The 25,782-nt window shown below is 35.0% G+C and overlaps 1 protein-coding gene and 1 long non-coding RNA gene across 4 annotated transcripts in view; one reads left to right on the top strand and one right to left on the bottom strand.

The window, feature by feature from the left end:
* LMLN (leishmanolysin like peptidase) overlaps nt 1-25,782 on the top strand; it is an 87,157-nt gene that overhangs the window by 16,020 nt on the left and 45,355 nt on the right. For all 3 annotated transcript variants that reach the window (XM_039253039.1, XM_039253036.1, XM_039253038.1), the window contains exons 4-11: nt 1,054-1,136; nt 1,955-2,069; nt 5,327-5,505; nt 9,003-9,108; nt 12,576-12,670; nt 17,587-17,704; nt 19,087-19,194; nt 22,929-23,005. In XM_039253039.1, coding sequence (XP_039108970.1) covers nt 1,054-1,136; nt 1,955-2,069; nt 5,327-5,505; nt 9,003-9,108; nt 12,576-12,670; nt 17,587-17,704; nt 19,087-19,194; nt 22,929-23,005 — 881 coding nt within the window. The remainder of the gene's footprint in view (nt 1-1,053; nt 1,137-1,954; nt 2,070-5,326; nt 5,506-9,002; nt 9,109-12,575; nt 12,671-17,586; nt 17,705-19,086; nt 19,195-22,928; nt 23,006-25,782) is intronic.
* LOC120245868 lies at nt 308-21,596 on the bottom strand. The gene is made up of 3 exons (XR_005531921.1): nt 21,535-21,596; nt 11,009-11,070; nt 308-454 (listed from the first exon to the last, which is right to left on the bottom strand). It is a non-coding gene; the product is annotated as an uncharacterized LOC120245868 (long non-coding RNA).

Genomic DNA, 25,782 nt, shown 5'->3' with positions numbered 1-25,782 from the left:
GTAAATTGTACTTCAAAAATATGTTTCTGTTTTGTGAATTAATGAATATTAAGTGTTGGTAATGAACGTATTCATCATTTTCTTCAAAGGCATCTTTGTGATGCAGTCATCAAAGCTTTTTACTTTTTTATTTTTTTCTTGTTTTATTTTTGAAAGAGAAAGACAATGCATGAGCAGGGGAGGGGGTGAGAGAGAGAGAGGGAGACACAGAAACTGAAGCAGATTCCAGACTCCTAGTTGTCAGTGCAGTGCCCAACGCAGGGCTCAAAGTCACAAACTGTGAAATCATGACCTGAGCTGAAATCAGGTACTTAACCAACTGAGCCACCCAGGCGCCTCTCATCAAAACTTTGTCCTTATTTGATGCTGAATTAATCTTCTCATTTTTTATTTGATAATAAATCAGTCTTCTTGTTTTCTTACTTGTTCTCTTATGTTTTGGGAGGAGAACATGCTGAACATAGATTGAAAAAAAAAGGTTTTTTTAAAAATATATTGAGAACACCATTTTCTTGGTGTAAATACTCATTCTCCTAAAGATGGATTTATCTGATTATATGATATGTCAAAGTTGTTTCTAGAGGCGCTAACCTTAACAGTTTTTTTAACTGTTACACAGTCACACATACACATTAAGCCAATCCCTTATGCGCCACAGAAATTGGTGAGATTAAAACTGATCTTCTAAACAGAAGATTTTCCTAACAAATTCCCTACTGTTAGAATCACCTAATCAGTCTCAGATTTGAAGAAATTTAGATTAATAATTGAGATTTATATTTCCTAATATTCTATTTAAGTAGAGATAGGGAAGGAATTTTTCACTTAGTGTTCTTTCTCCAAACTCAACTAGAAAATAAGGAAATTCCTTTGCTCCTAGTCTCATTCTCTCCCCTGCCCTTTGGTACACAACATTTGACTGTCTATATTCCAGAATTGTGAGGTTTTCCCATTTTTCCCCCTCAGTCATTAATATCCTATGCTTACTTATTTTAAATATAATTTATCCTTTAACTATAATTCTGACTTTTTTTTCCCCCAACTTTTATTTAGAACAAACTTTTTCCACAAGCTATTTCTTATTTAGAGAAGACTTTTCAGGTTCGTAGACCCGCGGGCACTATCTTACTTAGCAGGTATGTCACATTAAATACAGGTCATTTTCTTCAGTTGTGTAGTACTCTGGCCTCCCCATTCTATCAGTATGGCAATTATGAAACTCATACTAGAGTTTTTATTTTATAAAATAAAAACTAGTCATATTTTATTATGTTTGTCCTTAGAGACCAAACTGTGAGGTATTTAAAGGGAATCATAAAGCACCTGTTAGGTAATCATTCTTTCCCTCATTTTTCTTTTATTTATTTTGAGAGAGAGAACGAGCAAGGGAAGTCCAGACAGAGGGAGAGAGAGAATCCCAAGCAGGCTCTGTGCTGTTACCATGGAGCCTGATGTAGGGCTCAAACCCACGAACTGTAAGATCATGACATAAGCTGAAATCCAGAGTCAAACACATAACCAACTGAGTCACCTAGGGGCCCCAAGATTTTATTTATAAGAAATCTCACAACATGGGTCTTGAACTCAAAACCTTGTGGTCGAGTTGCATGCTCCACCAACTAAGCCAGCCAGGTACTCCTCCTTTACTGATTTTCTATTATGAAGTGATCTACTGGATCTTATCCTACAGTGTAGTTGTTCCCTGTTTGCCATATCTCCTTCCTCCCTCATGTGTCTACAGTATTGGCTTATTAAATATTTGGGGGTCTGAAAACCCAGGCCCAAAATTCTTTCTTAGTCCACTTTTCTAACTAAAATAGTAATCATTATTAATAAGCTAATATAGCAGCTACTAGGTTTTTTACAATTTTTTACTGATGTGAACTATCTTTTTGTTTTTCTTTTCCTTTTTTTTTTTTTTGTAATTAAATTTTGATGTACAAATGAACTGAAGACAACGTGCAACGAACCAACACCAGAAGGAAAATGATCCCCATAGATACTGTACTGGGGAATTTGCAGAGCATACAAAATGTGGCCCAGTTATAGTGCCTGAGGAACACCTGCAGGTAATTAAACCTACTCTTAGCAATGTTTTTACTTTTTAGAGTGAACTGAGAAATGGAGGTTTTGAATCTGTGTCCCCAAGAAGTTGTTATAGACTTAAGTTTGAAAGCTTTATTCTTCATTACCAAAAGTAATCTTAGTTAGCTGATTTTATTCTTTCATGAATTTGATAATATCTTCTTTACTTTTTTTTTCTTTTTTTAATTTATCTTATCTCTGGGACTGCTGAATCATTTCAGCTTTGTCTTCCAAAATATATATATATATATATATATTTTTTGACTATGAAATAGTATTTTATTTTATTTTATTTATTTATTTATTTTTTTACAAATAGTTTATTGTCAAATTAGTTTCTACATAACACTCAGTGCTCATCCCCAAAGTGCCCTCCTCCATGCCCATCCCCCCCTCCCCCCCACATCCATCAGTCCTCAGTTTTTGTCAGCATTCAAGAGTCTCTCATGGTTTGCTTCTCTCCCTTTCCCCCACCATTTCCACCCTTCTTCTCCCCCTTGTTCCTCCGTCAAGTTCCTCCTAATCCTCCTATACGTGCAAACATATGATATTTGTCCTTCTCTGCCTGACTTATTTCGCTCAGCAAAATATATATATTTTTAAGTTGATTTATTTTGAGAGACAGAATGGGAGCAGGGGAGGGGCAGAGAGAGGAGAGAGAAAGAATCTCAAGCAAGCTTCACACTGTCAGTGCAGAGCCCCATGGGGGGTTCAAACCCATGAACCATGAGATTATGACCTGAGTTGAAACTAAGAGTTGGATGCTTAACTGACTGAGCCACCCAGGTGTCCTGTCTTCCAGAATGTCTTCTGGGAGGTATATACCTTAGTAATTTTGCAGGGCAATTTGACAATATCTCTTAAAATAAAAAATATGTATAGTATGCTTCAACCCAATTTAGAAATGTATTCCATAAAAATACTTATTAACTGTGCAATGTATATTCAAATATATTCTTTGCAAAATTATAAATATGCCTATATTGATATTAAATTATGGTTTAATCCTATAATGGAATAGTGTGCAGCTGTTAAAGAATGAAGTAGATCTCTACAGACTAGGAAAGATATTTACACTCTTAAATGGAAAATAAATGTTGTAAATCAGTATGTGTAGTTAGCCTATTTTATTTAAGAATTATTGTCAATGTAATTCAGTAAAAATGAAATAAAAACATTAAATACAAAGTGTATGTACATATATAATAAAAACTATGAAATAATCTAAAGATATACACATACTAAAGTATCTGGAGACATACTAAAATATTAACGGTTTTCTTTATGAGTTGGATTGTTTGGGGCTTTTCTTTGGTGAATTATGTATATTTGTAATGCTCTGATTTTTCATATTAAACATATATTACTTATCAGGATAAAGATAAAAATTTTAAATGTGTATACCAGAAAACCAATTTACTATACATATACATTTGAAAATATGATTATTAGAGTACCTGGGTGGCTCAGTCAGTTAAGCATCCAACTTTGGCTCAAGTCATGATGTCATGGTTTGTGAATTTGAGCCTCTTTTCAGGCTCTCTGCTGACAGCTCAAGCCTGGTAGCCTGCTTCGGATTCTGTGTCTCCCTCTCTCTATGCCCCTTCCCCACTCACGGCCGTCTCTCCATCTCTCAAAAACAAACGTTGAAAAAAAATTTTTTTTAAGTTAGTATGAAAATATGATTATTTCCATAGCTGTTTTTCTCCACTGAACTGTGTTCTCTAGCTACTTCCAGAAAATGAATATATTACTGAACATTTACCTAGTAACCAAATTAAGCATATGTTTAGATGAAGTTTACTTTGTAATTTTTGCATTAAGTTATTTGAAGCTCAATATGGCTTTTGGACCCCCTATATATTGGCACTAATACAACTAACTTATTCAGCTTTCATTTCGTTTCTCATTTTCTTGAGAGTATAAAATGTTTTAGGGACATGTTTGAAAATTAAAACTGCTTCTTAATTACATATTCAACTTTTTTCCCAAGAAATTTAGAGACATTTTGTAGACATTTTAAGACACATTTCTTTGCTTTTTTTCTAAAGCATTTTTGTTTTTAATTCTCTTAGCTTTTCCAAATTCTGTTACTTGTCTTCTTTGGGGTGTGGGAGGAGAGCCCAATTTTTTTTTTTTTTTTAAATACACGAGTGATCCTGGAAAAGGATGTTTAAAAATTACAACTTTTTGTATTTAAAGAATTTTTTTAAGTTTGTTTGTTTATTTATTTCCCTGACAGTAAGGGGGAAAGGAGCAGAGAGAGGGAGACAGGATCTGAAGCAGGTTCTGTCTTAACAGCAGAGAGCCCAATACGGGGCTCAAACTGATGACCTGAGCTGAAGTCAGATGCTTAACCAACTGAGCCATCCAGGCACCCCTAAAAACAACTTTATGTAACATCAACTTTAATAAGTTAAAGTAACTAAACTTAAAATTATAAATACATGTATTAGAGAAACAAGAGTAGACAATGTAATAAAATGGGGATTTCTTTTTTTCTTCTCTTTATAAATATCACTTATATCTAAAAGAATCACAATTTACTGATTTTTTAATTCATAAATTTGGATATTATAATTGTTTAGAACTTTGAGAGAAGTTCTCTAAAAAGCAGATATTTTAAGGGTAAAGAATTGATTAGAAAACTAGAAGTAAGGGTAATGTTGAGGTGACTTTACCTTTAAACTCATCTTTAAAAGGTAAAGATGACTAACTTTTTGTGTTTGTATTATATGAGGTTTTAACTAAATACATGAATTACTTTATAATAGAAAATGTATTTCCATAGATAAAATGTTTTTATTAGTTAATTTTGAAATAACTGTGGATTTACAGGAAGTTGCCAAAAAAAGTACAAGGAGGTCCATTGTAATTGTCACTTAGTTTCAAAGTTTAAAACTTTTTCTGCCTTTTTTTGTGTCCTGGTTGGCTGCTCTTTATAAATAACAATTGTTTTAATTAAGATTATAGATTAGATTATGTTTATTATATGTATATTATAATAATTTTACATAAAGTAGAAATTTTAGTGAAGTAAATTCAAAATTAGAGATAGGAACTGAGTAGAGGGAGGAATGGATTTTTATTTTTGAGAGAGGAATGGAGTTTGGCAAAAGTTGAGGGATAATAAATAAAAGTTAAATCATACGAATGTAGAGTCTGGATTTACTATATATTAAAAGTCCCTACAGCTAACTTTGTCTCTGGTCTGATTTTCTTTTGCTCACCATGGGTGCAGAGATGCAGGGTCTGCCGTGGGGGTAAGTGGTCCTGTTTATCAGTGGGTGTGCAAGACCAAGAGGGCGTCCAGGATGCAGACTTTGTTCTGTATGTTGGTGCTCTGGCCACCGAGAGGTGCAGCCGTGAAAACATCATCTCTTATGCAGCTTATTGTCAGCAGGAAGCAAAAATGGACAGGTAAACTTTCCGCTGAGACTTATTTTCCAAGATCTAATTATGGAAACTTTTAAAACAGAGTGTATTATAAGTGTTAAGAGTACAAGAAGTTTGCATTTTCCAGATTGCCTCTAATAGTAAAAAACTGTACAGTGCTTGGATGGGGAGGTGGGGAGAAAATGTCAGGTGATAGAACTGTTATTCATATAGTAATGTCAGTACCAACCCTAAAGAAAAAGTATTGTCCAGAGAATTTTCTTGAGAAGTAAATAACCCTCTAAGGAAATAATTTGAAATTTAATTTTAGCACTTCTGTGCTAAAATAACTGTTTATCTAATTGTCATTTTATGTGTCATGTCCTTCACTTAGATAAATTATCATGTAAAAAATTTAGAGGTCTCTTATTTATTTACAAAATATTTTAAAAATTCTCCCAGTTAAGCTGGCTTGAAATGAAATGTTATTATATATGTAGAAGATTGGCTGTCACATTCCAGACAAACCAAAGGCAGTAGAAATTGTCACATTTGAGAATAGATTATAACATTCTCAAATTTAGGAGAGTTAATGTGACCATGTCATATGTACATAAGGACCATTGCTGAGGTCTTGAAAGTTCATCTATCTGTCAAGTCTAGCTGACTTTAAAGAACTGTTTGTCTTCTACTGATGTGTATTCATTTAAGGAAAAAAAATGAAATTATTAGTTGAACCAGGTAGGCAATACAAAGGAAACCGTGGTTTATGCTTTAAAATTATACTGTCAGTCCTGAAGGTGGTAAAGAGGTTAAAAATCAGCATCATAGATTATGAAGAACAGTCTATTACCATGATGCTATGTAACTGATGATCTGAAATCTACTAAAATATTATTAGCTTCTAAGTGTTGGGAAATCTTAGTCAAATGATTGAGTAAAGTGCTATATGTTTTTGCATATATATATTGCAAATATTTGTGTATATATATATACGTGTATATATATATATACATAACATTGTTTATAAAAATAAATGTATTTAATAGTGTTTCTTTTTTCCTGAGAAAGTATAATTAAATTTATGATATTTTATAATTAATGGTTTCTCAGTATGTCTCAGGAAATATGGTATTTTGAAGTGCTCAGTGAATGACAAACTAAGTTACTTCATAAAATGAGATACTTTCTTAACCTAGATGTCTTTGTGAAATAAGCCTTCATAATAGTGGTGCTGCAAAATCGTGGTTATCTTAATTTGAATTAAACTATATGGATTGTGTACACACACACATAATCTCTTCAAAATACTGTTGAGTTTCAAAGAACATTGTAAAATAGTGTACATATGATTACATATTTGTTTCATGTTTATATATATACATGTGTATATATATATAAACATGTAGCACATACTTGAATGTGCTAAGGAAAAAGTCAGAAATAATTAGAATTAACAACCATCCCAATTTGGTCAAGACTTCCCTGTTTTAGCACTGAAAATCCTGGGAAACCCCTCAGTCATGGGCAAATTGTTAGTAGCAGTTACCTCTAATAGTGGAATTTCAGGGGAGTAGGTTGTAAACCAGAATTTTCATGTTTTTCTTTATACATTTCTATGTTGTTTGGATATATAACTTTTTACAATGAGCTTTTACTACTTTTCTTAAAAGACACATTAAAGTGAACCTTATGTATTAGGAAGAGAATAACTTCCTTGGGAAAATGGGGGCAGGAATATACAATCCCAGATTGAGATGGGTCTAGAGTGATTCATCTTTCAGCATCTGACAATGTTGAAAACACCTACAGTAACCAGTTGTCTTTTGGTGAGAGAATCCAGCACAGGAGTCTTCACACAGATGAGAATCCCATAACCTAGTTTCACATTTCAGTTTCTTTGCACTGCTGTTATGTTTGTTTAAATTACTTTAGCTTTTGGTTCACATTTGATATAAATGAGTAACTAAAACAATAAATGTTCTTTGTATTGGTGAATATAAAGCTACTCATCTTTGTCTTCTCATATTTGGGAAAATAATTGATTTCTTCTGAGTAGAATGTTGATTTTGGAAGAAAGAGCAGTATCTGCAGTTGTTCTTTCTTAATCTTTTTGATGAAAGAGAAACATCCCTTCAAAACTGCCATATTAATTCATTCAAAGAATATTTGAATGCCTAATATGGTCTTTGTAGACTAAGTGAACAAAATAGACATAGGTACCTGCCTTGTGGAACACAGAAATTACAGAGGCAGACTGATATTAAATATACTTACAAATAAATGTGATTTCAAAATGGGATAAATGGTTTATAGGAAAAAAAAGGGCACTATAGCATAAAAGAGAACAAAGGGGGAAACACAATTTAGATTAATAGGGCAAAGATGGCCTCTTTGAAAGAGTGAAACTTTAGGTAACCTGAACATTGATAGGCTTCAGCCAGATAAAGGGCTTGAGGAGGACATATGTTAGGAAAAATCCATGTGTGCCTGTTGCTGTTAGAAGTCACTTCAGTGGACACTAATTTTGAAGATGAGAACTAAAGGAAAATTGGAGAGGCAGATAGGGATGTTTTATTCTAAATACTGTAGGAAGTCCCTGATGAGTTTTAAGCCTGGCAGTGACATCCGTTTTATATTTTAGAGGTCACTGTGGCAATGTTTTGGTAAGTGAATTATATTCATACTTTTTCTGAGTGTAAGTCTGTTGTTTCCAAGTAAACAAAGTATACCATATGTTTTTTTACTTAAACAAGGCAAATGTTACTTTGTACAAGGTGATTACATTTTGGTGAGTTTTTGGTATTTCTGTGGTAAAAGGTTGAGGTATTGGTGGGAAAAGGGACTTCAGGGTTCCTTACTATTGTCTGTTTGCCACAGCTTTTGAAAGACAGGTAGGTACGTGGTGTAACTAACTGAATTGTATTGGGTACTGGTCAGGTCTTGGAATCTCAGATTGTAGTCTCAGAAAGTGATAGAACTATATAAGTTCTAGAAAGTGTAGAATATCAAAGATGATGATGTGAAGATAAAATATCTGAATGTGAATGAAGGTAGTGTTCAGGCAGAGAAAGGGAATAGCAAGATAGGCATTAGAAGGTAGAGCAACCTGAATGATTTGCTTATTGTCCTATTGTATATGTAGCTTCCCTCTCCACTTACTTGCTCATCCCCTGTGCCTATAAATATAGTGAAATGCTGAAGTCAAATAAGGATTTTGCAAGTACAACATGTTAGAATTTAAGTTTTTCAGTCCATTCTTATTTTTTTGTATATATTGACATACAAATTCACACTTTAAGTGTACATTGACTTTACTTTTATGAGGACAGGTGCTAATTAGCCACACCATAGGAAAACAGAGGTATATGTCTTGAAAGTATAAGATAGAAAGTTAGATATTGTGGTAAAAAATGATATTTGATATTTAGCAAAGATTTTTCTGAACTTGGTCAGTTTTTTAGAAAAGTCTAAGTTAGTAAATATCATAAAATACCTATTTTTCTAGAATATAATAAAAAATTCAATGTCTATTTTAACAGGCCAATAGCAGGATATGCTAACCTGTGTCCAAATATGATCTCTACCCAGCCTCAGGAGTTTATTGGGATGCTGTCCACAGTAAAACATGAGATTATTCATGCCCTGGTAAATTTTGCTGTTAATTACTGTTCTTTTCTTCATGCTTTAATTTTCTGTTTATTATGCTGTTACTTTGACATATATACTAAATTTTGGGTTCTTAGATTTATGTCAGTAAAACCTAGATGACTAGGCCTGTGCCAATAGACAATTTTTAATGATTAAGATAGTGACTAGGTTGAGTTATACTACCTAAAATAATTAAACAGGTAAATTCACTGGACAATAGGATTTTTGAGAAAATGATCACTGTTCTTAAGGAAAAACTTGGTAATTTAGAAAATTCACTTTTCTGTAAAGTGGTAACTGATATGCTAATTCTAGATCTTTCTTGTTATAGAGATCTGATTTCAAAGATCCTCTTGGTCTGCTTAACTGTTCTCTTGGTGCCATTTATGTACTTAGAAAATAAATGGCAGTAAAATGCAGTGATTGAGAGACAATGGATCACACAAATTTAGGTGTGAGTCTTCTTAGCTCTACCACTAAAAATATTTGGGATCTTATGTAAATTATTCCTCATAAGCTTCAGTTTCATCTGTTAAAATGAAGAGAATAGTAATACATAGTACATTGGATTTTTTTCTTAGAGATTAAGACAAAACAGAAATGCTATAGTACCATGCTATACATAGTAAGGTATAATAAAATTAGTGGCAGTATTCTATTAGTCTTTTTTAAAGGTTTATTTATTTGAGAGAAAGTGCACTGCATGTGTGTGAGAGGAAGAGGGGGACAGAGAGAAAGAGAGAATCCCAAGCAAGCTCCACATGGAGCTCAACATGGGGCCTGAACCCACAAACCATGAGATCATGATCTGAGCCAAAATCAAGAGGCAGATGCTTAATCAACAGAGACACCCAGGCACCCCTATGTATTAGATATTTAGTGAGCTTTCACGTATGACCTTAACATGAAAGCCTCAATCTTTAAATCAGTAAATACATTAAATAACTCAGTGAAACACCAGTATAACCAGACAGCATTTATATCCTTCAAGAAAGAAGATTCTAAAATGAATCATCTGTTTTTCTTTTATTTAAAAAAAAATGTAAGGTGAACCTCTTAATTGAGGTGAAACAAGGCCATTCTAAGTAATATCTAAAAACTATAGATACTTGATGTTGAGAGAAACAGCAGGTTTTAAGTGTGGTATATAAATGAACATGAATGCAGAGGTCCCAGGCATGAGGTAAACTAGGTTATGAACAGGCAATTCACAAAAGAAAAAAAAAACAACAACAGTTGGCTGAGACATGTATGAGAAGGTGTTCAGGCTTACTTTAGCAGTCAAGGGTGTAAATTAAAGCTAGATACCATTGACTATAACAGAATGCATGAAAGTTATGTGCATTGTGGCTCCTGAGTGGCTCAGTTAAGTGTCTGACTCTTGATTTCGGCTCTAGTCATGATCTCACAGTTCGTAGGATTGAGCCCTGTGTCGGGCTCTGCATTGACAGTGGGATTCTCTCTCTCCCTTTCTCTCTGCCCCTCCACCTCTCTCCCTCCACCCTTTCTCTCAAATAAAAGTTAAAAACACAAAAAGAAAGTTATGCATTTTGACTTCAAGGTATAGTGGTTACCTCTGGGAAGAGAAGGAGGAGAAAGGATTAGGTAATGGAGCTTCAGTAATATTTACTCTGCAGTGTCTTATTTCTTAAAAGTTTGAAGAAAATATGGTAAAATTAACATCTTAAATAGCCTTAAAGAGGATACATAAGATTCTGTTACGTGTTTTTAAAATTTTTTGTATATTTGAATTATTTTAAAAACTATAAAGCCTAAGAAATTTTAAATATTAGCTTAAGTCTCAAAAACCATCCTGGAGGATGGTAAAAATTAAATGTTTAACACAGATTCCCCATAAAATTACATATGCTCATAACTATCAATTACACTTACTTACCTGTGGTGCTTTGAATACCTAAGAAGCCTTCTGAAATGTGAATGTTTAGAAGAACTTTCAAGCTGATAGAGTGGGGAAAAAAAAAACGTGTATTTAGAATATTATAAAGGATGAGGCAAATTACACTATTTTAAGCTTTGTATAACTTCAGTGAATTGTATATTGAAAGCTATTTTGATTTTCTTAACTGACTCAATTAAGTGTCCTTTGCATCTTCAGAGATTAAAAAAGAAGATATTCAGGAATAAAAGAATAATCTGGATTCCATTAATCATTTTGGCAAACTTTGAATGACACAAAGGCCACAGAATTTTCTGCTAAAGAAATTGATTAATTAAGTGATCGTTCGTGATTGTTAGTTATTTAGATATGAGCTATAGCATATTCTCAATGTATAAAACATACAAAAATAATCACAAAAGTGTTTTGTTTTAGGTACCAGATTAGGAAAAACAGCAAGAAAGGAAATCTCACTAATGAAATAGATATCAAATGGCAATTTTTTTTTTTTGCCTATTTTCTTATCTCTTTTGGAAGGGAAAGGAGAGAGAATAGGAATTTTAATGCCTTTATGTGAAGTATCCATTATCTCATTAAAATTGAAGACTTAGAAAAAGTATTTAATCCAGTAATTTAGAATGATTGATAGAAATACCTTCTTCTTGAATGTTGTGATGCTTTATAAGTTGAATTGTTTTACTTATTTATATATATTGTAAAGAATAAAATAATTGAAGGAAATTTCCAGTCTTGACATGTATATATAAAATGTATTTGTTTTTAATCCCAAGGCATAATGCTTTAGCATCATTTATTAACAGCATTATAAACTCTTTAAGTGCCTTGAACATACAGGAAATGTTTAATTAGTGGTTCTGAAAAAAAGTAGTATTTAAATTGTGACTATAAACGTAATAAATTCATATTGTAAAGCAATTAGGCAAATAGGAGTGCTTTTACACATTACGCTACCATCAGAAGAACCACAGCTAACATTTTGATATATGTTTCAAAATATCATATGATATATGATATATATTATTTTTTCTTAAGTGTACACACACACATATGCACATACATTTCCAGTCTTTTTAAGTACAGACATATATTAGGTGTGTACTTTCGGATCAAAGTCTGAATTTTTTGAGAGCTCGTAGGGAGCACACTTGATTGCCTACCCCCTACTCTAAACTGTATTGTCAGTTGTTCTCGGTGGTAAGATATCCTAGATGCAATTGTAGAGTTTATGTAATAAGTTCATGTGAAGAGAATCAACCATGATAAATACATTCTTAAACAAATTTCTTATTTATGCCGGTACCAAGGAATGTTGTCACTATTACTTTGGATTTCTTTCCTAAAATTATTTCAAGTAATTGAAATTTAAAATTCATAAAACAGAATACTTAATTTTTGTCCAGTTCCAATATGTGACAAATTTTAGTAGTAGAAGTATTGGCTGGGTGCTTTTATGAGGTTATATGAGTGTTCTCTTTTGATAGCACCATTTTATGATGTATATAATCAGATATTTTTTAGTGAGACATTTTGAACTTTTTTTTTAAAGGGTTTCTCTGCTGGCCTATTTGCATTCTACCATGATAAAGATGGAAATCCTCTAACTTCAAGATTTGCAGATGGTCTCCCACCTTTTAATTATAGGTATTTGTTATTATTTTTTGTTCTTGTTCTTTTCTTTTAGGAGGGTGCTAAGACTAGAGTCTAAAACTCATGGCATGATAGTTGCTGTAAATAATAGTGGCTTCATGCTAACCTAAAAAAGCCATAGCTATTGAAACAGGATAAAAGAGGCTATTTAGCTTTACCTTTTCATTTTAGAAATGAAGCAGTTAAGATGCAGAAAACTTAAGTGCTTGCCCAAAGAGCCAGGAATCTTCTTGCCAGCAGAGCTCTTTTCCACTACATTGTAACTTGTATTGCTGTACAGTACAGTCAGGCCATGGGAGAATATGGGTTGGTTATATTTTGGTTTGTTTGTTTGTGTTTATTTATTTTTGAGAGAGAGAGAGACAGTGTAAGTGGGGAAGGGCAGAGAGAGAGAGAGAGACAGGGAGGCACAGAATCTGAAGCAGGTTCCAGGTTCTAAGCTGTCAGCACAGAGCTCGACTTGGGACTCGAGCTCACAAACTGTAAGATCATGAACTGAGCCAAAGTCGGAAGTTTAACTGATTGAGCTATCCAGGCACCTCTGTATTTTGGTTTCTTAATAATTATCACCTATCATGGCAATATTTACATTTGAACTGATAGTGTATTTAGTACAACGTATTAGCAGTGATCTAGAGGGTTAGGGCCTAAAATGAATAATACTAAGAAACATTAAAAGTATGTATTAAGAATTTTTTATGGTGTATCAATTGCAGAGCTGTAACCATTTGCATATATTTATGTAAAATATAAATCTCTAAATTAAGAGCATATGTCCACAAAAAGATAAGCATAAGAATGTTCATGGCATGTGTAGCAACATGGATGGACCTTGAGGGTGTTATGCTGAGCGAAATAAGTCAGGCAGAGAAGGACAAATACCATATGTTTTCATGTATAGGAGGATTAGGAAGAACTTAACTGAGGAACAAGGGAGAGAAGAAGGGGGGAAATGGTTGGGGAAAGGGAGAGAGGCAAACCATGAGAGACTCTTGAATGCTGACAAAAACTGAGGACTGATGGATGTGGAGGGGGGAGGGGGGATGGGCATTGAGGAGGACACTTGTGGGGATGAGCACTGGGTGTTATGTGGAAACTAATTTGACAATAAACTATTTAAAAAAAAAAAAAAGAATGTTCATGGCAGTTTTGTTATTAATAGCCAAAGAAAGGAAACAACCCAAATATCCATCTATAATAGAATGAATAAATAAATTATGATATATTATATTCATATAATTGAACTACAAGGCACTAAAAAAGGCACTAAAACTACAACGCAATAAAAAAGAATATACTGTTGTTACATGCAATAACATATAAGAATATCACAGATATAATGTTGAGCAAAAGACGGTCCATTTGTATAGAGTTTAAAAAAGAACAATGATAAAAGACAGATGAGTGGTTTTACTTAAAGGACCAGGCTGTTAAATGGCCTACAAGTTGAGTATAGATTGTGAAGAGTCACAAGAAAACCTTCCATGGGTGCTGACATTGTTCCATATCTTTATCAGATTAGTGGTATTTGGATATGGAATTAAAAATTAATTAATCCTGGAGCACCTGGGTGGCTCAGTTGGTTAAGTGGCTGACTCTTGGTTTCAGCTTAGGACATGATCTTGAGGTTTGTGAGCTAGTCCCGCATTGGGCTCTGTGCTGACAGCGTGGAGCCTGCTTGGGATTCCCCCACCCTCTCCCTTGCCTGCCTGTCTGTCTGTCTGTCTGTCTGTCTGTCTCTCTCTCTCCCCCTCTCCCTCCCTCCCTCAAAAAAATTAATCCTTATACTTAAAATTTGTTTACTTTATATATATTTTACTTTAATTACAGAGATCTCTATTAAAATAGCTAGAATTAAATATTGAAGCAGATAATACTTTATTCATTATATTTTTTAGAGTGCATGTGAGGAAACAAATTCTAACTGGACATAGATATTTTCCTTCTTAAATAGTTTGTGTTCATTTGGTGGTATAGGAGGAATCTGGTCTTTCCTAAGAATTGTGGTCTTTATGGGAAACATAAATGGTGAGATAGGCATCACGTACATAGTGATGGAGGTAAGAAAGAAAGAGATACCCACGCATAAGAATTTTTGTTAAGGGGCACCTGGGTTGGTTAAGCGTCTGACTTCAGCTCAGGTCATGATCTCACAGTCTATGGGTTTGAGCCCCACATCAGCCTCTGTGCTGATAGCTCGGATCCTGGAGCCTGCTTTGGATTCTGTGTCTCCTTCTCTCCCTCAGCTCTTCCCCTGCTCCTACTCTTTCTCTGTCTCTCAAAAATAAACATTAAAAATTTAGAAAAAAAAAAGAACTTTTGTTAAGAGGCGCCTGCATAGCTCAATGGGTTAAGTGTCCTACTCTTGATTTCAGCTGAGGTCATCATCTCACAGTTGTGAGATTGAGCCCCGTGTTGGGCTCTGCACTGTGTGTGGGACCTGCTTGGGATTCTCTCTCTCCCTCCCTTCCTCATTCATGGTCCTGCTTGCCCTCCCTCCTTCTCTTCCTCTCTCTGCCTCCCTCTTTCTCTCTCTCCCTCCTTTCTACCCTCCCCCCTCCCCCCTCCCTCTCTCTCAATAAATAAATAAATAAATATTTTTAAAAAACTATTGTTAAGCTGATAATTTGCAGTACTTTTCTTGCATTCAGGATATTCCTCAAAAGCAGGAAATCTTACAGTATGATTGGAGATAATAGAATAATAGGAAACTCAGTTGATAGACATATGAAGAGTTGGATTTGTCCCTAACCTATTTATTTGAAGAAACTATTTGTCTTGAGATGTAGATGAAGAGGATATTGGGAGTTATTAATAAGGTAAAAGCTGTTTATTTTCTTGCCAGCTTTGATCACTATGGATGTTTAAACATCACTTTGCTATGGAAAAAGATAAAAGGAATTAAGAATAGCATCTTCAAGACATGGGTAGATGAACAGATATATGGCATATATATATATGTGTGTGTATATATATATACATATACATATATACATGCCATACATATACACAAATATAACAAAATATTAATTGTAGAATCAAAGTGAAGGTTATTAGATATTTAGGTATGCTGTTTGCAATTCTGTCAACATTTTGTATGTTTAAAATTTTCATAAAATGATAGTGGGACAAAGATAGACTCTTTATATTCTATTTTATTGATGAAAATGAGAGATTCATAGGATTGATAATAGAGGTAATCTGGGTGGGGTGGGGGGGAAGCCAGAAAAACAATGATATGGATTATGGGGAAAAATCAAAATTGATGTCCATTATAAATGATGTCATTATATCCCACCAATGACATATACATGCTTACCTTACCAATAGTGGATATTATAGATCCTTTTCTTTAAGGCCAATCTGAGAGCAAAAGATGGTATCTTGTATTTCTAGGACTACTACTGAGGTTTCAGCCATTTGAGTTTTCTATGTACTTGTATACACCCTATTTATGTCTTTTGTCCACTCCGGGGTTATTTTTCCTTTTCTAATGATTCATCTATTTTTTTCTCCTGTTGCTTGAGAAATTTCTGCCTTCCAATGATTATAAAAATAGTCTTCTGTCTTCTAGTAAATTATTTCATTTTTTTACATTCATAACTTTCATTCATTTGGAATTTATTTTTGCTTCGTGTATTTTGGAATTCTTTTGTAAGGTATATATGTTTATAACTATTATATCTTTTTGGTGGATTGACTCTTTCATCATTATAGAATGTCCTTCTTTGTTTCTACTAACTATTTTTGTTTGAAAGTCTATTTTGTCTAATACTAGTATAGCCGTTCCAGTTTTCTTTTAAGTACTGTTTGCATGGTATTATCTGTTTAATTCTTTTACATTCAACCTATTTGTGTTCTTGAGTCTGAACTGTGTTTCTTGTAAACAGAGTTGGATTATGGGGGTTGTTTTTAATGTGTTCTTCCAGTCATCCCCGTTCTACCACCTCTATAGTGGCTGCCAGGTTTGCTGGTTTTTACTATGATCATGGGCTGTTAGTTTTCAGGACTGCCAGGGCATGGGAAGATGCCACAAAGCTTGCTATTCTTACTGAGATTTTTCTATTTTTTAAAGTTTTTTTTTAAGTTTATTTATTTTGAGAGGTAGAAAATGTGTATGCAAGAGCAGGAGAGGGGCAGAGAGAGAGGGAGAGAGAGAATCCCAAGCAGGCTCCACACTAGTAGTGAGGAGCTCGATCTCATGATCATGACCTAAGCCGAAATAAGAGCTGGGTGCTTGACTGACTGAGCCACCTAGATACCCCTATCCTTTTTTTTCCTTTTAATGATTCCTGGATTACTGAAAGCCTTTGTTAATTTCCAAAGTTCTGAAAAAGTTGATTAAGCATTTTGCCACTTTTCTCATTGCTTTCAAGAATGGAGAATTTTCAGAGGTTTGCCATTTTTGCTGACATCTTCTCTGAATTTATTTCTGTATATGGGATGAAATAGGGATTTAACTTTTTTTCTAGATGGATAACCAGTTTTACATCACAGTTATTAAGTAAATTGTACTTTCCCACCAAATTAAAATGCCATTTTTTAAAAAAATGGCATGTTTTGTTGTTGTTAAGTTTCCTTATATGCTTGGATATGTCTCTGGACTTGCTTTTGTTTCATCCAATAAATTTGTTAAAAGGGAGTAATTCATCATCATCTGAGCCAAGAATTAGCTTTGTGAACTTGAACAAGTTACTTCATGTCTCTACCCTTCTATCTTTATCTATTCAATAGTGATGATAATCTCATAAGGTTGTTGAAAAGATTAGAAAATGTTGTCAAGTACATTGCAGGATTTGGTACATAGTAAACTCAAATATTTTAATTACATATTGATGTTCATAAACACTTTTACTACTTAAAGCTGTCATGAATTTGCAAAATGACTGCCTTCTATTCTTTAATTGCAGTCTTGGATTATATCAGTGGAGTGATAAAGTAGTTCGAAAAGTGGAGAGATTATGGAATGTTCGAGATAATAAGATAGTTCCTCACACTGTGTATCTTCTAGTCACACCTCGTGTTGTCGTATGTATTCCCCTACTTCTTCATGTTTCGTGAACCTTCTACTCTTTTCCTTTCTTACGGTCTTTTCTTTACTAATCATTATTGCTTAAGAACTTAAAAGTAAATTTCAGAGCCTGTAATAAGGAAACTAATATAAAGGCAGTACAGTAAAGCTACAAGTCAAGAAAATCTGAAGAAATGGAAATTTGTCAATAACTCTCATGGCTCCATTCTGCTTACTGCTTTAAGCCAATGCCCCTCTACTATGATACCACTTAGGATCACTGATACTTTTTGCATAATTGCTGATTATTTCATTGCGTAGTCTGTATTAGTCAAAGTTGTGCAGAGAAATAGAACCAACAAAACGTGTTAGCTAAGAGAGAGGGCTATAAATGAGAGGGTGGGAAGGAAATTTATTTGAAGAAAATGGCTCATGCACTCCTGGAGGTTTGGAGATTCCAAACTGATGGGGTAGGCTATCAGGCTGGACCCTCAGGAAAGAGTTGCATTTTGAGTCCAAGGACATTAAGCTGGCAGAATTCCTTCTTATTCTGGCAAAGTCAGTCTTTGTTCTATTAAGGCCTTCAATTGATTGGATGAGTCCTGTCTATATTATGGAGAGTAATCTGCTTTACTTAAAAGTCCACTAATTTAAATGTTAATCTCATCCAAAAACACCCTTACTGAAACATTCAGAATAATGTTTGACCAAATATCTGGGCACTGTGGCCTAGCCACGCCAATGGTTAATAAAACTAACCACTAATTAATTTCCCATTTAATCATTATTAAATTAACCATTTAATTAATAAAATTAACCATTCCACCCTCTTATTTTTTAAATAAACGATATCCCCAGCAGGGGGCTCAAATTCATAACCCCAGAATCAAATTCGCATGCTCTACTGACTGAGCCAGCTAGGTGCCCCTGCCTTCTGGAGTTTTGCATTTTCTTAGGATATTCCCTATCACTGGAAATTTCTACCTAAAGGACAGGAAAAACCAAGTGAGCAAAATTGTATTTTAATGAAGAACTTATTTTTCTTCAAAGACATTATCTATTAACAAGAGCAGTGGATTCAATCCCTCATTAAAAACATTGTTGACATAATCGTTACGAATAGCAATCATGTCAGTCTATAGTTTTTTTTGAAATATATGTGACTTAAAATCAAAATCTTCAAATAGAGGAAAATTATTAAGAGAATTTACTAGCAAAGGAGTATAATAGTATCAAAATATATTATTTAATTATATTAAAAACCATATTTTTAAAAGATGTTTTCACTTCTCTCCAAAGTAATTCTTTAATGGCTACTTTATCATATATCTGTTAGATAAAGACTGCCGTTATTATACTGTACTTTTGTAGGGCTTATTTTTTTTTTTCTCACTCTTAGGATGAAGCACGAAAACATTTTAACTGTCCAATTCTGGAGGGAATGGAACTGGAAAATCAAGGTGGTATGGGGACTGAGCTCAACCATTGGGAAAAGCGGTTATTAGAGGTCAGTTTATTTTTTAATTTTACTAGACACTTTTTCTTTAATAAAAGTGATTCTTTTTTGATAAAAGTAACTTTTTTATGTTTATGTTTTATTTTTGAGAGAGAGAGACAGAGATTGAGAGAGAGCGTGTGCACATGTAGCCTGGGGAAGGGCAGAGACGGAGAGAGAATCCCAAGGAGGCTCTGCAGTGTCAGCACAGAGTCCAACTCAGGTCTCTATCTCATGAACTGTGGGATCATGAACTGAGCCAGAATCAAGAGTCAATCCCTTAACTGACTGAGCTCCCCAGGAACCCCTTTTTTCTCTTAACAAGCAGTTTCTCATTAATAAATTCTTCTTTTTTTTTTTTTTTTCTCATTAATAAATTCTAATCAGTAGTGAACTAGAATGAATGTTAACTGACCTCCTTGGGTTGTTTTTGTTATGTTAACTCCTTGCCTCTTTTTAAAACTCCTGCGTTTTTATACCAGGCACTAAAATAAATCTTCCCCCTCTTTTCAACTTACTTCCCTTAAGGCGAACCCTATGTAAACCTAAAAACATTTGGTAACTTAAAGTTCCTTTTCCCCTTCAGTTCTCCAGACCCACTTTTTAGATGTAATCACTGTTTTTTTAAATGTTTATTTTTGAGAGAACACAAGTGAGAGAGGGGCAGAGAGAGAGGGACATAGAGGATATGAAGCAGGCTCTGCACTGACAGCAGGGAGCCTGATGTGGGGCTTGAACTCATGAACCACAAGATTGTGACCTGAACTGAAATCTGATGCTCAACCGATTGAGCCACCCAGGTGGCCCTAGATGTGATCACTATTTAAGTTTTTTGTATATCCTTCCAGAAATGTTATGTATATGTAGAAATGCACACATTAACACACAGGTTTTTCTTTAAATGAATTCATACGTTAATAAACTATTTTCCACTTAATAATATATCTTAGACATTTTTCCAAGCATTACAGGTGCTCCTGCTGTAATGCAATGTATGCTTTCCTAAAAAGCCTCTTCAAAATTGAATACTAAAAATAAGACTCGTGGGAAAAACAAATATCATACTACTAACAAAAACAGCAAGTCACAATTAAGTGCCAGCTCAATTTTAAACATATTTCCAGTAAATAAACTCCTTTATTTACTCTAATATTTCTTTATCTTAACAACAAAAAGCAGAAACAGAGACTAGTTGTCTCTGTAGTTGAAACAGAGACTAAATTGAGGAATGGGGACAAGAACAAAATGTACAAAATTAGAATCATGTAATAAGCACTTCTAAGAGCCCCTGGCCATATTGAACCAAGTAGAAGAACATGGAGTAAATGGGTACCATGCACAGCATTCCTCTGTTGCTGTGTTCAGCTGTCTTAGTGTACTTTATATTTAGCTGCTATTGCTCCATTGCACAAAATATTAAAATCCAGGGATAAGTCATATAAGCCAACATTATTTGTTATATGAATGTAACAACAGTCCTGTGTTAATGAACAACTGTATTTTAAATTTTTTTATTTTTTAAGATTTTATTTATTTTTTTTAAAGTTTTTGCATTTTATTTTATTTTTTAATGTTTTTTATTTATTTCTGGGAGAGAGAGAGAGACAGCGTGAGCAGGGGAGGGTCAGAGAGAGAGGGAGTCACAGACCGAAACAGGCTCCAGGCTCTGAGCTGGCAGTCAGCACAGAGCCCGACGCGGGGCTCGAACCCACGAACTGCGAGATCATGACCTAAGCGAAAGTCGGACGCCTAACCGACTAAGCCACCCAGGCGCCCCTAAGATTTTATTTTTAAGTAATCTCCACACCCAATGTGGGGCTTGAACTTATAATGCCAACATCAAGGGTCACATGTTTACCAACTGAGCCAGCCAGCCCACCTTAAAATTTTTTATTTTAATAATGTTGTGATGAGCACTTTATTTATATCTGTGATACCTTTCAGTAATGGCATACCAGTGGGTATTCTTAGGTTCAAGCAGACATGCATTCAAACTCACAAGACCTAACAGGCTGCATTTAAAAAATACTTACGTGGAAGGATACAAGACAGAATACACAGCATGCCAGCATGGCAGAAGTCAGGCTTTTCTTTTGTGCTCCACACAACAGTCTAGGGGCTGTCATTCATGCCTCTCTCCCTGTGCACTCCAGCTCAAATATAGGAGCAGAAAGCCATACTGGGGGGGTGGGGGTGGGGCAAAAGAACCAGCCTGGCTTATAGAAGTACTGTGTCCCAAATAAAGACTAATATATTTATTTTTAACAGTTCCATAGACATAACTTCTCAATGTCTGTAAGTGCATTCCCATAAGAATCAGTGCACATAGGAACGTTCTAAATTATGGCTTACTAACAGATATTCATGTTCATTTAACAAGTCCAGAGGCACTGTGATGTCCTGAGGCATGGGCCACTGTTGCCTGGTGACACAGTTGACATTCCACCTTTATTAGGTTTCCAGGGGAGCAGAACTAGGAACTTAACTCAAGGTCAGATGTGTTCATATAGAAAGAGAAAAGATAGGGGTGCCTGCGTGGCTCAGTTTGTTAAGTGTCCAGCTTTGGCTCAGGTCATGATTGTGTGGTTCATGAGTTTGGGCCCCACGTCAGGCTCTGTGCTGACAGCTGAGCCTCGAGCCTGCCTCCAATTCTGTGTCCCCCTCTCTGTCTGCCTCTCCCTTGCTCGTGCTCTGTCTCTCTCTCAAAAATAAACATTAAAAGAATTTTTTTTAAAAAAGAGAAAACATAAATCCCTTGAAATGGAATTTCTAGCTCAAAGAGTATGTGTGTGTGTGTATTTTTTTGAGCTTATATACATCATGACCCAAGTTAGCAAAATTACAAAAGAATGAAATTAACGCTTGTGCTAACTATTCTTTTCCAGGTGACCACAAAGTAATAGTGACGGGAACTTATGGAAGACATATTATGCTTGTTTCTTCCATGGAAATTTTAGTTCTTTTATTTTCCTTAAGCAGGTTTCCCAAGTGATTCCCTTAAGAAAACTGTAGATTGACCAGACATGAAAATGTATTTACTTTTGCAGTAGAGACTTGAGAGTATTAATTTCATTACTGGCTGCCTTTCTCTGAAATCAACTTTGTGTCCTTGAACTATTTTCTTTAGTGGTATTAAAGTACTTGAAGTGACCACCCAGTATTCAACATAAGGATATGAAGAATAATCAGGGCTGCTGTAAGAATTATATGATATGAATTAAAACACTGGGTAGATAGTAGACTTTGATGGCATTTTTGGTCCCTCATGCAACTCCTTTGACGATTCTTATACTTGTTTTGTATATTCATGGATATTTCTGTGATCATAAGGTTGAAGGTTATAAAAGCCTTTTTTTTTTGTTTTTTTTTGTAGTTCAGGCCAATATCCACCCCCTCTAATATTCTGTGAACATCTGTCTCAACCACTTACTTTACTTTGTCTAGATATTATAATATTTTTATAGTATTTCTCTTTTATATATTTATTTTCATATTCATCAGAGTTCTAAATGCTGGTTGTCTGCCATTTCTGGGAAATTGCACATAATATAGTCATTTAACGCAGAAAGCAGATTTTGCTTTAAGCTTAAGTCTTATCATTTTAAGGAAGGCTTATCTCACTACTTTAAAGTGAATAAGTGAGCCTTTCACACTTGAGACGTTTTACATATACATCAAGGATTCATGGAAGTTATTGGGAATTTCAAGACATCTGGCCTTCTAATTTAAAATCTTTTGATTTTCAGAATGAAGCAATGACTGGTTCTCACACCCAGAACCGAGTCTTCTCTCGAATCACTCTGGCATTAATGGAGGATACTGGGTAAGACAGCTGTAAGAATGTTATATGAAACTAATATCAGCTTAAGAAAATACACTTTAGAGGCACCTGAGTGGCTCAGTCAGTTAAGCAACCGACTTCAGCTCAGGCCATGATCTCTTGGTCTGTGAGTTTGAGCCCCACATTGGGCTCTACGCTGACAGCTCAGAGCCTGGAGCCTGCTTTGGATTCTGTCTCTCTGTCTCTCTCAAAAATAAATAAACATTAAAAAAAAATTTTAATACATTTTGCATTGAAGTAAAATAGTTTTTGAATTTTATGTAGTTAGCTATAATGACCTATACCAATTCCATTTATTTATTCAATAAATGAGGCCCTGAGGTATAGTAATGAATAGGACAGAATTCCAGGCATTATGAGATTTATTTTCTAATAACTAGAGGCCATGCTTATATAAAGGAAAGACTAATCTAAACAAGTTTTTAAAATTATAAATGAAATTGATAATGTATAGATTCCTAGTGTTTAAAGTTTATTTATTTTGAGAGAGAGCACATAAGTGCATGTGTGAGAGTTGAGGAGGGGCAGAGAGAGAGGGTGAGAAAGAATCTCAAGCAGGTTTGGTGCTGTCAGCGCAGAGTTCAATGTGGAGTTCAGTCCCACAAACCATGAGATCATGACCTGAGCTGAAATCAAGAGTCAGACCCTCAACCCACTGAGCCACCCAGGCGCCCCAGAATACTGTTTTTAAAGTGACTCCCGTTGGAGTCTTTGTCTCTGTGGGTTCCTGAGTCCTTTTGGCAAGACTCATTAGTGTTTTTATTTTTTATGTTTTATGTTTGTTTATTTTGAGAAAGAGCGCAAATGAGGGATGGGCAGAGAGAGAGGAAGAGAGAGAGAATACCAGGCAGGCTCCGTGCTATTAGCACGACCCATGAGATTATGAGCTGAGCTGAAATTAAGAGTGGAACACTTAACCAGGTGCCCCAAGTCTCATTACTTTTTGATAGCTTCCTTCCTTCTTTCCTTTTTTTGGCATAGCAGGATGTGCCAGGCTAATAAGCATATATCCTATCCTGGATGTGGGCATCAGCCAATCTTGCAAGGAGCACTGATTCCATTTAATGGGGGAATAGCTTTTAGAAACCACAGCCTAGGCACTGTGTTCATTGTTCATTGCTACTAGGTTATCGTTGCTTCTCTTAGCTTTTAGTGGACCAAGTTGGGAAATTCATATTTTTGAAAAGAAAAAAGAAAAGACTGGATTTCTTTTAGTATCATTATAACTCTTTCCCATTTATCCTTGAACAAGCAATGGCCAGCAGAAGTGGTCCTGCTGCTCTGTTTAAGAACTTATTTATGGGGCGCCTGGGTGGCTTAGTCGGTTAGGCGTCCGACTTTCGCTTAGGTCATGATCTCGCGGTTCGTGGGTTCGAGCCCCGCGTCGGGCTCTGTGCTGACTGCCAGCTCAGAGCCTGGAGCCTGTTTCAGTCTGTGACTCCCTCTCTCTCTGACCCTCCCCTGCTCACGCTGTCTCTCTATCTCTCCTAGAAATAAATAAAACATTTAAAAAAAAAAAAGAACTTATTTATCGCCCTTTTGTTAAAAGTGCTAATTTCATTAAGACACCCATAAGTTACAGAAACACTGTGGAGTGTGTGAGTTACTGGTGAAATCATGGTACTGGCAACTTTATAGTACTTTTTCTTTTTCTGGGGCAACACAATAATAAAATGGGCCAGATGTTTTTAAATATCTGGCAATATTTAAAGTTAAAGACATAGAAATTAATTTTTATCAATTTTTTTAGTATTTATCAAAGACTTCATTGTAGATTAACTAAGTTGTTTCTATCAGTAAAAAAAAAAAACCACCATTATTTATCCATCCAGAAACCTGAGAATCATCCTTGAATACTCCTTCTCCCCACCTCTCACATCCATCATGACCTGAGCCAAAATCAAGAGTCAGATGCTTAACTGACTGAGCCACCCAGGCGCCCCAGGGACATAGTTTTTGAGGGATGATGGAAATGTTCTAAAATTAGTTATAGGTATTCCTTAGAGAAATATCAGGTTTGGCTCCAGACCACTGCAATAAAGGAAGTCAAATGAATTTTTTTGTTTCCCAGTGCATATAAAAGTTATGTTTACACTATACCATACTCCGTTCAGTGCACAGTAGCATTATGTCTAATAAAAACAATGTGCATACTGGGGCTACTGGGCAGCTCAATTGGTTAAGTGTTTGACTTCAGCTCAGGTCATGATCTCATGGTTCGTGAGTTCGAGTCCCATGTTGGGCTCTATGCTGACAGCCTGGAGCCTGCTTCAGATTCTGTGTCTCCCTCTCTCTCTCTGCCCCTCCGCTACTCATGCTCTATCTCTCTGTGTCTCTCTGTCTCTCTCTTTCAAAAATAAAATTTAAAAAAATTAAAAAGCAATGTACATACCATTTCATTTCAAGTTATCTTTACACCCAACATGGGGCTTGAATTCATGACACCAGGATCAAGAGATGCATGCTCTACTTGCTGAGCCAGCCAGGTATTTCACGATGTAGATACCTTAATTTAAAAATAGTGTTTTGGGGCGCCTGGGAGGCTCAGTTGGTTAAGCATCTGACTTCGGCACAGATCATGATCTCACAGTTCATTGGGCTCTGCACTGGCGTTCAGAGTCTGATTGGGATTCTCTTTTTCTCCTCTCTGCCCTTATCTCTCTCTCTCGCTCTGTCTCAAGATAAATAACTTTAAAAAAATAAATAAAAAGCAGTAGAACTACAAGTGCTACAAGTAGCACTTCTTTCAGAATTGAAGT

Source organism: Hyaena hyaena, unplaced genomic scaffold (assembly GCF_003009895.1).
Source record: "Hyaena hyaena isolate Hyena2069 unplaced genomic scaffold, ASM300989v1 scaffold_434, whole genome shotgun sequence".
NCBI lineage: Eukaryota > Metazoa > Chordata > Mammalia > Carnivora > Hyaenidae > Hyaena > Hyaena hyaena.
Note: the sequence above shows the minus strand (reverse complement) of the source record. Positions and strands in the feature narration are given on the sequence as shown.